This window comes from Entelurus aequoreus, linkage group LG12 (assembly GCF_033978785.1).
Source record: "Entelurus aequoreus isolate RoL-2023_Sb linkage group LG12, RoL_Eaeq_v1.1, whole genome shotgun sequence".
Classification (NCBI taxonomy): Eukaryota; Metazoa; Chordata; class Actinopteri; order Syngnathiformes; family Syngnathidae; genus Entelurus; species Entelurus aequoreus.
Genome location: NC_084742.1, coordinates 35,404,406 through 35,418,925, shown reverse-complemented (window position 1 = coordinate 35,418,925; position 14,520 = coordinate 35,404,406). Strand labels below are relative to the sequence as shown.

The window sequence follows — 14,520 nt, the reverse complement described above, 5'->3', positions numbered from 1 at the left end:
GCAAACTCATCCCGCGGGCCGGATAAAACCTGTTCGCGGGCCTGATCCGGGCCGCGGGCCGTGTGTTAGACACCCCTGTTTTAAAGAAACCAATGAATACAAAATGACAGAGGTAATGCATAACAAGTTTTGCTTTTTTTTTTTTTTTATCAAAAACTTTTAAATGACACTGTATCTTACTCTTAGCAAAATTTGTATTTCTATAATGTTGTTCTTTTTAGACAAGATATAAATTGTGCATTTTTGGGGTAGCAGGGGCTGAAAAGCCTATCCAAGCTGCACTCGGGCGGAATACGGGATACACCTTTGGCTCGAATAAAATACTTCTGTAAACAAAAAAGGAAGCATTGTACAATGCATGCAAATAAATAATAATCTGCAACATTGAAATGAATTGTTTTGCAACAGCACGCACGCGTACGAGCTGTGCCCGGTTTGGATGTGCAGAGCGACTGCTTTAGTGATTGCTCTGTGCATTGTTCTCCTTTCTCATCATTCATGGAACTTTGTGTAAATGATTTCGCCACAGTAAGATGCTCTTTAGGTGGAGTTTGTTGTTGATGCGGTCTTGTAAAGAGTTGCATTTCCCCCCCACTCGGCTCGATGCTGTTTCAGATGTTTGAATACGTTCATTGTGTTACTGCCTTTTCTAAAGAAACTGTGCATCGTGATTGTTCCACGCCTGTTGCTGCAATTCTAAAGCACTGACAACACTTTTCTTTTGGGACAAACATCTCGCTCTCGTTAGCATTAGCCATGTTTTGCTAGGCTTGTGGATCTCCGCTATAGAAATAAGGAGACGGGCGAGGCCTAAGGAAGCTCATGGGGGCAAAAAATGCCGGCGTTAGAAGAAAAAAATTAAAACGTCTGCAACAAAAAACTCAAATGTATCGATCAAATCCCTGTATTCCAATTGTATGCATGTTCAAAATAAACTCAACTAACCAAATAAGAAGTACTGCAGTTCAAATCTGACCGTGTAGCATTTTTGAAAAAACAACACATGGCAAGTATGTACGGAATAATCATCCATCCATCCATAACAACCAAAAATTAACTGAAATTGGTTTAAAATCGAGTCTTTCTTTGCTGAAATAGTATTGCTTAACTGGTCGGAAGAGGTAGCAAAAACAGTAATACTTGTGATGTAGTAGAATTGCTCTGCATGCAGTGTTATTCAATTGGTGGTCTGTGGATGAACTCAAACCGGCCTGCGCGTTCAATGAAAAACATTGCTGTGGCACACGTCCCACTAGTGGTGTACGGGCTTCATCTAGTGCAGACCTTGGCAAATTAAGGCCCGGGGGCCACATGCGGCCCGTTAAGCTTTTCAATCTGGCCTACCGGACATTCCCAAAAAATTTTTTTAGATCCATAAGATGGAAAGTGTAGCTGCCATTATGATGTGCAGTCATGTTTAGGTTTAAGTTAAGTCTTTAACTATACAAAGTATTTCAATGGTTGGAATCTGCGCTTTTGGATGATATACTAGTTACTATGGTAATCTAATTAGTTACTATGGTCATCTAATTAGTTACTATGGTAATCTACGTCACAGCAGCTCAGACGAGGCACCAAGCAGTGTGGGCGGGAAGGAGATTTTCACAACAAAGTTCTGAAGCTTAGTGATGTATCAGATATATCATATTGTAGGTGGGTTTATTTTGTACCCTTCGCGTTCATATTTCACTGCTTGTTGCATTTTTGTTGCGTTTCACTTGATTGTACAATGTGTCGATCGAAAGGGGGTGTGACGTTCATATTTTGTCAATATTCAGTGTTTTATCCTTCATAGAAAAAAATAAAATTCCATTACGTTTTTTAAGGCGGTCTGCCATAACGTTTTTAACATTCAATCAGACATTATTGTGAGGTTTTGTATTAGTATTCCTAAAAATAGATATACCGGCCCCCAGACACATTTTTTTTCTCTAAATGTGGCCCCCGAGTCAAAATAATTGCCCAGGCCTGATCTTGTGGTACGCCAAATAATCACTTGGTTAAAGTACAGAGTTTTATTCTCGTATATTTAAACACAGTGTCACTGTTCGAACTGCATGCCACGTTTCAGTGGCTAAAAATATTAAATATACTTGCTAAACCCATGGCTTGTTTTTAATGAATACTTAGGCTTACTATGCTACTGTATTTTAATGTTGGTCATTATGGTGGTACTTGGAGTGCCAAGTTTTTTCTGAGGTGGTATTTTTTGAAAAACGTTTGAGAACCACTGATAGAGGATCTTTGTGTTTTTGCACTATAGTGACTTCTGACTGCTATTGCTCTTTTCTTGGGAAAGTCTACGCAGGAAAGATAACTTCCTAGTCATTCTGCGTGTTTGCAACTGAACCAATATGAGGCAGGACGACCATACACTTTTACTGTATTGTTCGTGACGAGCTCTGGATGGATGACACTGTGCGAGTGAGCCTATCGTCTGGTGGATGTTAGGCCGATTAAAACAAGACAGGCAGTGAGCGGCAGCAGATTAGATCAAGCAGCGGAGTTAACGTGACGCCCGTATCAGTGCCGCTTATTGTACAATGTGGTCATGTGACTGCCATCTTATCTAAATGTCTTTTGACGTTCTCTTATGGTCCAAGAGTACAATAGAATGTTAAACTGTATGTTCGGAATGCAATGTATGCTTCCTGTGTGTATAGTTTTTAGCATGTGAGTTTGCAGGCTATATCACGACAAGACACTTCTTCTCCCACAATCCTTTTCTGCTTGTCTCTGATGGCACTAATTGCTAATTAACTTTTATAAAGTCCCACAAGAACTCGACTACATACTGTGTGTGTTCTTGTATTTCTACCTTCTTGAGACTTCAACAAGGAAAAGTACCTTCCATATGAGGACCGGTGTACAAGTTAGGACATAAATCATGGTCCCAATACGGAAAACCATTGCATCTAATAGAGAATGTCTCATTTGCACCCCTGGTGGTGAAATCTATCAAAATTAGGGTGGTCCCAAAAAGGAGGGATTTTTCAAATTGACTGTGTCACTTTTAAAAGTGCTCCCCCTCTGGTCAACATATGAAATAACAAGTGTGCATAAAAATTTGAAGTGCGCCCCTTTGACCAAAATTAATTGAAATAAATATGTACATAGAGACATAGTGTAATAACTTGAAATAAATAATGAAGATTCAAATCCAATTACAAAAAAAAAAAAAAATTCACTAAAAGCAGTCTTTTTCACAATGTGTCAACTTTTTTCTTTAAAATTGGGAACAATTTCTCATATTCTTTCTGTTTCTGTAATATTGCAATATTTTCTCGTAAAATTATTACTTTTTTAATGTAAAATTATTACTTTTTTAATGCAAAATGGTGACATTTGTCATATAAAATTCAGACTTTTATCACAATATAGCCAATTTTTTGTTGGTCTTGTAAAATAGTGACATTTTTTTAATACAATTTTGACTTTTGTCATAATTTTGCCAAGTGAAATTCCGATTATTATTATAATATTGCCAACATTTTTAAATTTTCTTATAAAATTGTGACTTTTGTCAAGTAAAATCATGACTGTTTTCATAAAATTGCCAAAATGTTAAGCTTTTCTTGTAAAATTGCAACTGTTATTTAATGTAATTCCAACTTTTATCATAATATTGCACAAATGTTCAGTTTTTCTTGTAAAATTTTGATTTGCGTTGAGTAAAATTACGACTTTTATTATAACACTGGCAAAATTCCAAGTTTTTCTTGTGAAATTCCAACTCATTTTTCACAACAAGCTTTCTTATATTTGCATAGTTTCTATATATTATTAACGTTGCAAATACACATCTTTATATATCTAGAAAGGGTGGTCCTAAAGAGGTAGGCATTTTTCGGAGGTCTCGAGAAGGTAACGAATACAAGAATGTGTGTGTGTGTGTGTGTGTGTGTGTGTGTGTGTGTGTGTGTGTGTGTGTGTAAGCACGCGCGTGTGTGTGGTGGGGTGAGAGAGTGAACAGGGGTCACAGTTTGACATTTTAGTTTTTTTTCCCGCCCAGCTAAAGGACACGACGCCATGACGACAGAGATGCAAGAGATCGCCATCACAGAGGACAAGCCGCTTCTCACGGGTCAGGCCGACTCCAGCAAGGTACACACACACACACACACACACACACACACACACACACACACACACACACACACACACACACACACACACACACACACACACACACACACACACACACACACACACACACACACACACACACACACACACACACACACACACACACACACACACACACACACACAGTTTTTGAATAAGCCTGCTCTTTGTGCGGCATCATCCTTATTTTCTGTGTGTGCATTTCTGCGTTGGAAGTACACAATCGGGGCGAATGTCATGCTTGAGCTCGGCTGCAGCACGGGCTGGCAGCACTAACTGGCTGGGTTGACGTCAAAGCCCCACAGGGTTGATGGAGCGGGAGGATGGGGTCCTTGTTTTGCTGCTGATGCTGCCTTGCAGTTGCAGCGCAGAGCAGCGTTAATTGCTGACCCCTGGCGGAGAGACAATATAGTACAACCACACATAAGAGCAGCGCTGAAATACTTTCCAAGTTTTTGCTCCCGTTCCTGTGTGCGTCAACTGGTCTCCATGGTTACCAGCGGGATGCTGTGCTGGCAGCAAGGATACTCCTGTACTAAACTATGTGACAGAGGAGCTTTGCTGCTTTCAAGGACCTACCACAAAAAATTTCTATTAATAGGGACGGCGTGGCGAAATTGGTAGAGTGGCTGTACCAGCAATCGGAGTGTTGCTGGTTACTGGGGTTCAATTCCCACCTTCTACCTTCCTAGTCACGTCCGTTGTGTCTTTGGGCAAGACACTTCACCCTTTGCCTCTGATGGCTGCTGGTTAGCGCCTTGCATGGCAGCTCCCGCCATCAGTGTGTGAATGTGTGTGTGAATGGGTAAATGTGGAAATACTGTCAAAGCGCTTTGAGTACCTTGAAGGTAGAAAAGCGCTATACAAGTATAACCCATTTATCATTATTTATTAATCGAATATTCCCTATGTGACACGAGCAGTCTGCTATTTTTAAGGAGCTTCTGCAAAACTCTCTGTTAGTTTCAAGTACTAATTAAAAAAAACAGTAGTCAAAGAGCATCTCTATGACAGGACCTGCTCTAAAAATATGTCAAAGATCCTATATATTTTTTTATAGTCATCTTTTTTTTGTAAAGCGTTATTAAGTTTTGATGAAAAGAGCTATATAACATTCATGAATACATTATTATTATTATTATTATACAACAGTTAATTTATGGGCCTCAAGCTGAAGAAATCGGCAATGGATCAATGTTTTTCAAACTTTTTGCATTTTATTTTGCTTTACTACCTCAGAAATATTTTAGTAGATGCATTTTAAAAAAATCCTACCACCGTTTACCATTACAATAAAACAAATTATTTTCTTGTTTTCTCTCCTGTTACTTTATTTTTCAACTGGTCTCCATAATACCAGCGGGATGCTGTGCTGGCAGCAAGGATACTCCTGCACTAGACTGTGTGACAGAAGAGATTTGCCACTTTCAAGGACCTACCACAAAAAATATTAATCGACTATTCTCTATGTGACGCGAGCAGTCTGCTATTTTTAAGGAGCTTCTGCAAAACTCTGTTAGTTTCAAGTGCTAATTTAAAAAACAGTAGTCAAAGAGCATCTATATGACAGGACCTGCTCTAAAAATATGTCAAAGATCCTATATATTTTTTTATAGTCATCTTTTTTTTGTAAAGCGTTAAGTTTTGATCAAAAGAGCTAAAAAAAATTCATGAATTCATTATTATTATTATTATTATTATATAACAGTTACTTTATGGGCCTCAAGCTGAATAAATCTGCAGTGGATCAATGTTTCTCAAACTTTTTGCATTTTATTTTGCATTACCACCTCAGAAATATTTTAGTAGATGTAATAAAAAAACTCCTACCACGGTTTACCATTACAATAAAACAAATTATTTTCTTATTTTCTCTCCTGTTACTGTGTTTTTCAACTGGTCTCCTTGGTTACCAGCAGGATGCTGAGCTGGCAGCGAGGATACTCCTGGACCAGGGACAGGTGGGGATGGTCACGACACGTAACTTATTGGCGGCTTTCAATAATCAAAATTGTAAACCACATCGATGCTTGCAGGAGCACAGCATCGAGACCCCGCATGGTGTCCTGCACGTGACGCTGCACGGCACACGGAACAGCCGCCGCCCTGCCATCCTCACCTTCCACGACGTGGGTCTGGACAGTGCGTGACTCTCCTCTGATGTTTTTTACAGTCGCCTTACTTGTTTTTCGTTTGGGGTCTCATTCACCTCTCTTTGTGTGCTGCTGCCAGACAAGAGCTGTTTCCTGCCGTTGTTCAAGTTTGAGGAGATGCAGGAGATTGTAAAGAATTTCACCCTGATCCACATCGACGCTCCTGGTCAAGAAGACGGTGCTGCCGTTTACCCAGTGGGGTAAGTTTTCCATCCATCGACTCCTCCTGTAACTTCTAATCTTTTGAGAGTTTCTAATCACTACATCGCCACCCTTCAACCTTGCGATTTCATTCAATGCAGATTAAAGCGCTCAGCTAATCACCCTTTTACATTTTTAGTTTTTCATCACTTTTTACTTTTGGTACTGTAAGTTAAAATCTGCAGTGCAACCACATAATTTCACCATTGTGGGATGAATAAAAGTAGGTCTTATTCTATCTGTCCTATCTATTCACACACTATGACCTCTCTCTGCTGCAGGTACCAGTACCCCTCCATGGAGACCATCGCAGAAATGATTCCCGCCGTCCTGCAGTTCTTCAAGTATGTCAGGAAACAAACATGCCCCTAACGTTGCGACACTTAACATTGACCTTGTGTCTCCTGCAGCTTCCGTACTGTGATCGGAGTGGGCGTGGGCGCAGGGGCGTACATCCTGTCCAAGTTCACAGTGAGTGTCGACAAATGGGACGATTCAAAGAAGCATTGCGATGTCTTTTTTTGGTGTCTCTCTGCAGCTTGCTAACCCGGAATCCGTGGAGGGTCTGGTTCTGGTTAACATCGACACAAACTCCCGAGGGTGGATGGATTGGGCGGCTCAGAAAGTAACTGCATGATAGCGTGCATTAAAACGCTCTCATCATGTATTGCTTTGTAAGATAATGAAATGATGAAGCACTCTTATTGATTCGCAGCTCAGCTCTGTGACGTCCTCCCTCACTGAGCAGATCCTGTCCCACCTTTTCAGCCAGGTACATTTACAGAATAAGCAGGTTATTTCAAGCGATGAAATCCAACATGAGATAACATTTGTTCCCCCGCAGGAGGAGCTATCGTCTAACACAGACCTGGCGCAGTCTCACAGAGAGCGTATCGCGAAAGCGCCTCACCTGCTTAACATTGAGCTCTTCTGGAAGACCTACAACAGGTAATTGCATCAAAACATAGAGCAAAAGGCTTTGGTGCGGATTTTTCCATATAGCGTTAATAAACTGGAATAAACTCAAAAACATCAAAAGACTGTCTTTTTGGACTTTAAGGGGATTTACCCTTTTTGTGGGTTTTGTCTATCATTCACAACCCTTACGTGAGACAAGAACACCATCCATCCATCCATTTTCTACCGCTTGTCCCTTTTGGGGTCGCGGGGGGTGCTGGAGCCTATCTCAGCTGCATTCGGACGGAAGGCGGGGTACACCCTGGACAAGTCGCCACCTCGTCACAGGGCCAACACAGATAGACAGACAACATTCACACTAACATTCACACACTAGGGCCAATTTTTTGTATTGCCAATCAACCTATCCCCAAGTGCATGTCTTTGGAGCACAATTTTTTAAATTTTTTTTATGCATTCTAACATGGAAATAAATGCTAGCAAGAGTCAGCTAACAATGGAGATAATTGAAATTCAATCTATTCTGCCAATAAAGAGCTCTAAAAAGCATCCTTAAAAACCCCATCAAAGTTTTATATGCACACTGTAAGTATACTGTATATGTAATGTAGTAATACATTCAAAATTACATGTCATATTTTTACATTTTGGTCATTTTAAGCATATGGCGGCGCATTAATTTCACAGACGCATTACAATGTTCACTATTTCCTTCAACAACAACAACTATTACTATTCATGGCAGACTTCATGAGAGCCAACAACAACTTATTCAGGACAAATGATGATCCAGAACCTTAAATTTTTTAGCCTGAATATACGCATGATGAGCTACAGGTTTTAGAAACTGAGTGCTTAGCAGAACCAGCTTCAGTGAAACAGTAAGCATCATATAGCGCTGGTGCTAAGTGCTGAACAACAAATACAAACTACTAAGTACGAAAAAATAAAAAAATTACTTACTGTATAATGTCTGCTCTCACTGGGATGCCGACTAATGGGATGTTCATTATTTCCTGTTTAGATTACGGTAAATAATATCGTAATCACAATCCTCATGCATGTTAAAATAAAAGGTAGGAACAAACAAGTGTCTTTTCGTGTCTTTCTCATGGGCCTTGTGGATATATCGATTTTAACGATTAATTCAAGTTTTTTGTTGCAGACTATTTAAAAAGTAAAAAAACAACTGTTTTGCTGTACATTAAGGCTGCAGCTAACGATTATTTTTCTATCGATTAATCTATAGATTATTTTTTCGATTAATCTATAGATTATTTTTCCTTTTACCGATTATTTTTTTATTCAAAATGAAGATGAAAAAATAAATGTAGGCCAGTTTTTTCAAAAGGCATGGCTTTTATTTACAAAAAAAAAAGAAGTATGGCCACTCAGTCAACATTGACAACAACATGACTAAATATTCTGTAACAATGTAAACATTTAAAACTTTTAACCTTTAACAAAATTAAAAGTAGCTCATTTGCTTTTTAATGTGCAAATATAAAAGTCAACATCCAGTGCAAATCTTAATATTCTGCAATAGTATAAGCATTTCAAAAGTAAAAGTATTGCTTATTTTGCTTTAAAATGTGTAAAAATAAAGATAAACATCCAATACAAAAAAGTGTAAAACGAAATATTCTGTAACAACAGTGTAAACATTTCAACAAAAGTGAAAGTATTGCTTATTTGCTAAAATGTGCAAAAATAAAGATAAACCTCCAATACAAAAAAGTGCCAATCTAAATATTCTGGAGCACTGTAAACATTAAGTATTGCTTTTAAAATGTGCAAAATAAACTTTCAGTCCAACACAGTACACAATAACCAATTCTACTCATTCCAGTGAGTGACTAACAGTTGTAATGAAGAAAGGTTAGCATGTCTACATGCTCTGGTTCTTTTCTTGTTTACAATATTCCCAGCAGCTGAAAATAGGCGCTCAGAAGGGGTCGATGTGGCTGGAACTGAGAGGTAATTAGCCTTCACCTCAAGCCAGGACTGCGAGTGAGCTGAGCTGCAGTTTAAGTTTCTAGAAGGTCAACGGGCTCATAGTGATGTTACTAGTAGTTGACTGGGAGGTGTTTATTATCATTTGGGGAGAGTCCGCTGCCTGATGCTCACCTGCTAAACACCTATCTGCTCCACGCTGAAGCGCTGACTACATGCGCTCTGAATACACACTGCTGATTGGCTGGTAACGCTCTGAATACGCACTGCTGATTGGCTGATAATGCTTTGTGTGTACCAATCAGATGGTTGTGTGGGTGGGTCAATGCTGCGTGCTGAGACAGGCAGAAGGAGCGAAGCAGCTTGTTAAGACTTTAGCAGCTAAAGTTAGCTTTAGCTTAGAAACTCGTTCGGTACACCCCCGTACCGAACCGAAAGCCCCGTACCGAAACGGTTCAATACAAAACACGTACCGTTACACCCCTAGCAGATACAAATGACACATTCATGTTTTTGTGTAATGATGACAACGTATGCTCACGCGGACGATTGACTAGTTGATGGTTGATGGTTTTCTTTTCAAATGTTCGTTCATAGCCGTTGTGCTGCTATGATAGGCCATTTACGCTCGACACAGTGTGCATACAACAACATTATTAGGCTGTGTATTGAAATACTCCCACACTTTTGACGACTTTTGGCGTGATTTTTCCCCCTCGCTCGCACCGCTCGCATCGTCTGCTTTGCGCTTCGCCATGACGGTAGTGTGACGTAAATATGCGACGCATCGACGTACAAAAACGGCGTCGACGTATTTACGTAACCGATGACGTCGACTATGTCGACGCGTCGTTTCAGCCTTACTGTACATCACAAATTCGAATGCATAAAAAAAGAAAGCCATATGTGTTCTTGTCTTGCATCGGGATTGTGAATGATAGGCCAAATTCCAAAAAAGTGCAGTTCCCCTTTAATTTTGTGCAAGATGAGACAGAAACGTTGCACACATCATATTCAATGGCGGAGTACAAGAATTCTCTCTGACACAGTGAAGGATAAGTCGCCGCCTCCCAGTCATGTACATGCAGATGCACCATTCTTGGTCATGTCTTCCATGATGACCAAGTTCCAAGCTGAGTTCAAAGAACGCTGTCCAATTTCCTGTTCAAGATCACTAGATGAGTTAGGAATATTGTGACGTGTTTGACATCGTCATTTTTGTCCCCCCCCCGCAGCCGCAGAGATTTGAACCTGGACCGCAGCTGCACTTTCAAGTAAGCCTCCTTCTTCAATTTGCGTATTTTGTATAATCTTCTTATTGAATGTCCTCTATCAATGCTGACCAGGTGTCCCGTAATGCTGGTGGTGGGCGACCAAGCTCCGTACGAAGAAGCTGCTGTAAGTGTGACGAGCATGGTGCTATTTTATCTAATCACTAGTTAATGTGTTTGCTTTGGCTCTCGGGACCTCAATGATGGTGTGAAACAGTCAAGTAAAACCAGACTACTAATTATTGATATTCATCATCTGACTGCCCCCACCTATATGCCTGCCTACGCCAACTGTAGCCTGGGATGCTTGTACCTCAAGTTTTTGCTTGCAACTTAAAGCATAACAATTCTTATCTCAAAACTTTTTTTAAGTTGAGGTACCACTGTATTTACTTTCTCTGGTTACTATTTACATTTATAAAGGAATAATTCTGTTACTAATTCAATCACTTTTTTTTAGGAAAGTAACTATGATGCACAAAACATCAGCAACACAACCAATGTTGTAATAGAGCACAATAATGAGCAATCTACTCTGTCAGCATTAAAAGTGATGATGAGTTCATTGTAAATAACAGCAGCAAGTTGCATGACTTTTGCAGCAACAACTAAAAAAAAAACCAAACGTTTGTAGAGGTAGATAAAGTTAAAGTCCTAACGATTGTGTGGTGAAATTTGTCCCCTATGTTCACCCGAGCAGTGAGCAGCAGCGTGTGCCGCGCTCGGGAATCCTTTGGTGATTTAACCCCCAACTCCAACCCTTGATGCTGAGTGCCAAGCAGGGAGGCAATGGGTCCCATTATTTGTAGTCTTTGGTATGACTCGGCCGGGGTTTGAACTCACAACCTCCCAGTCTCAGGGCGGACACTCTAACCACAAGGCCACTGAGCTGGTGGGTGCTGGCCCCTCATGATACTTCAAATGAAGCTACTGCCATCTAGTGGAGTTTAAAAAAAGAACAACATCAGGAGGTTTTCTACAGCCTCAAAGCCAATGAGACTCTGTTGTTAATTGGAGAAGTTGTGTCTTTTGCTGGAACTTTATTGTTGTCTTTCCCTCTGTTCCCACCAGGTGGAGTGCAACAGTAAACTGGACCCCACCACTACGTCCTTCCTCAAGGTAACTTCCTTTGTCTTTTCTCTCGCTGTTTTCCAATCCTTTTCGTTTTTCCTTTTTCACCAACCAATGTTCCCTCAGATGGCGGACGCTGGCGGTCTCCCCCAGCTTACTCAGGTAAACAAAAGGAGCACTTTAAAGCTGCCAACAAGTGACAACCTCCACGGGATGTTTTGTGTTCGCAGCCTGCAAAGTTGACAGAGGCGTTCAAGTACTTCATCCAGGGAATGGGCTACAGTAGGTCACCACTGTCAGGCTGGTCCTGTATTCAGCAGCAATCTGAGACTGAACCTCCCACTTGTCTCCCCCACAGTGGCTTCGTCTTGCATGACCCGCCTGTCCCGCTCGCGCACCACCTCCCTGTCCTCATCGTACTCCATGGATGGGTCCCGCTCACGCTCGCGCACGCTGTCGCAGGGTTCGCAGGGGGGCCAGATGCCGCCCAGCCCCTCCCAGACCATGGAGGTGTCGTGCTGAGGAGGAGAAGGGGTCGAGGACGAGAGAGAAAACCAAGAGAAAGGTGCCAGTCGAGACGAATGGGTTCCCATGTTTGTCACTACAACTCCCATCATTCCCCGGCAGAGCAGAATATAGTGGGAAGGTGGAGGCATCACACTGAAGTCCAAGTCCTTGCATTCTCACTGTGTTGACTAAGGAAAACTTTATGAGAACAAAAAAGATTGATGTAAATTAAGGGTGGTTCTGGTAAACATTAAACATGGCGCCTCCCTCTGCTCTGTTGGCCCTTTAATTTAGACCGGTCGCTATAGGCCATTAATAATAGTAATAATCCTAAAAAAAAAAGAGTAATATTGTTGAAGCAGATGTGTTGTTTTTCTTAACACCATAGCAGAGATAAACAATGTGCTAGTTGAAACATTTTGAACTCATTTTTGTGTTTGTAACCTGCACCGAGGATGAGTCTCCCTCTGTGGGCCGCCAGGTTGTAATGTCTTCCAGCAGTCTTTCGCTGTTCTCGTGCCCTCATCCGACAGGGTTTTTTGGCGGAAAGCTTCTTTCCTCTGACTTTTTTTTTCTTCCATGTGGCGCTGAAATAGAGAACGCTATAAGGTCCGCTTCGGCTAGCAAGAGTGCTTCCAGTCGCCACAGCAGCGACGTCGCTAAGTAGCATGCTAGTGCATTGAGAAGGGATCACTGTGTTTAATCTTCTGAGTTTTTTTTTAAGCTCTCTTAACCTTAAAATACCTCCTAACTCAAAAACCCAGCCAGCATACTTGAGTTGATGTGCACTGAAAGGAACTCCACACAGTTAGCAAGCAGGGGACGTAGCGGTCGAGTCCAGAAATAGCCTGAAAAGTTCTGTATTGTAACGATCACTGCCAGCAATAAAAGGCTTTTAAAATGTGAAAGATAATCAAACAGAGCTTAAGTTGCACCTTCTAAATTGTCAGATGGAATAATGATTCCGCAAGCGCTAACCACTGCCATTAGCAACATTAGCTGCAATTTTAAAGAACTTCAAAGCATCATTCTAATCTGACCATTAGCTTACACCGAGTTGGGCCCTAACGCATATTTTCCCCTGTTTTTATTAATACTTGCCTAAAACTGTGAGCCAAATTAAAGACATAGGTGGTTGCCAAAAATGAAGAGGGAAAATAGTGGTGCTTGTCGTAGAGGGACGTGTGACTGGAGGTACAGTATGTAAACATTTTTGCCCAATTTTCTTTCCCGCCTTTTTTCTGTCGCATCTTCTTTCTGTGTACGTTTACCCCCAAAATACTCACGTTAGTCGATCGTGTGATAGTTCACGTTGTCATTTTTTAAATTCTAGCAATAGGGAGAGTCATGTTATAAACATTGAGACAAAAAAAATCTGATTTACTTGTGTGACAAAAAAAACAAGAAAATGTAACACATTATAAGATATGAATAAAAACTTATGAAATGTATCTTGTGTTTTTGCTGCTTTAATGCTTTCCACAAAAGAAAATCTAATTTATAAGGTCCAAACTTCAGTTGTACCGACTTTTTCCACCCCCGATACGATACCAATATTGGAGCTTTGATTATTGGCTGATACGATATTAAGCCGATACAATGTCAGCACATATCATAGGGCATACAAAATATTTTGTAATGTAGAATGTCAGAAAAGGTTTGAGCAATACAAATTAGTCAAACAGAGAACAATGGTGAGCGTAAAAAACACCAACCTATTTATTATCAACCATTTGGACTAGACATACACTATATTGTATTAGTATTTGGCCACCCATACAAATGATCAGAATCAGGTGTCCTAATCACTTAGCCCAGGGGTGTCAATTTTTTTCCACTGAGGGCCGCACACGGAAAAATTAAAGCATGTGGGGGCCATTTTGATATTTTTCATTTTCAAACCATAACAAAATATATGGAATTTTTTATTTATTTTACCTTTAGGGGTCCCGGGGACCATAAAGGGTCTCAGTCATTAAAAGGTTAAAAATAAGTCAAATTTGTATTATTTTTTATTTAACGCTTACAGTAAATCTCTATATCAACTTAAAAAAAAAGGTTTTATGGCTTTTCTGTCAAAAACAACTTTGTTTTTTATAGTAAAACTGAAATATGCAGTATTTAGTAATTAGAGCCCTAAAAGATCAATAATGCAGGACACCATTGATTTTAATTCTTTAATATTTTTGAGTAATCACAGTGAAAAGATAAATAAAATACCACTAAATATATTTGGGATCCAAAAGGTGCCCCACTCATAAAATGATACATTTGTATTAGTTTTTAAAAAAAAACTTTCAACACTTAAGTTACGAGATCAA

At 40.2% G+C, this 14,520-nt stretch overlaps 1 protein-coding gene across 2 annotated transcripts in view; it reads left to right on the top strand.

The window, feature by feature from the left end:
* The window catches only part of ndrg2 (NDRG family member 2), a 33,510-nt gene extending 19,860 nt beyond the window's left edge, over positions 1-13,650 (top strand). The window contains exons 3-17 of one of the 2 annotated variants that reach the window (XM_062065881.1): positions 4,013-4,104; positions 6,042-6,086; positions 6,162-6,267; positions 6,358-6,478; positions 6,761-6,823; positions 6,890-6,950; positions 7,018-7,104; positions 7,195-7,251; positions 7,324-7,427; positions 10,586-10,624; positions 10,697-10,748; positions 11,693-11,740; positions 11,819-11,854; positions 11,923-11,974; positions 12,051-13,650. In XM_062065881.1, the coding sequence (XP_061921865.1) occupies positions 4,030-4,104; positions 6,042-6,086; positions 6,162-6,267; positions 6,358-6,478; positions 6,761-6,823; positions 6,890-6,950; positions 7,018-7,104; positions 7,195-7,251; positions 7,324-7,427; positions 10,586-10,624; positions 10,697-10,748; positions 11,693-11,740; positions 11,819-11,854; positions 11,923-11,974; positions 12,051-12,214 (1,110 nt within the window). In that variant the 5' untranslated portion in view covers positions 4,013-4,029 and the 3' untranslated portion in view covers positions 12,215-13,650. The remainder of the gene's footprint in view (positions 1-4,012; positions 4,105-6,041; positions 6,087-6,161; positions 6,268-6,357; positions 6,479-6,760; positions 6,824-6,889; positions 6,951-7,017; positions 7,105-7,194; positions 7,252-7,323; positions 7,428-10,585; positions 10,625-10,696; positions 10,749-11,692; positions 11,741-11,818; positions 11,855-11,922; positions 11,975-12,050) is intronic. The other variant, XM_062065882.1, reaches the window with a different exon arrangement.
* The last annotated feature ends 870 nt before the right edge of the window (positions 13,651-14,520 follow it).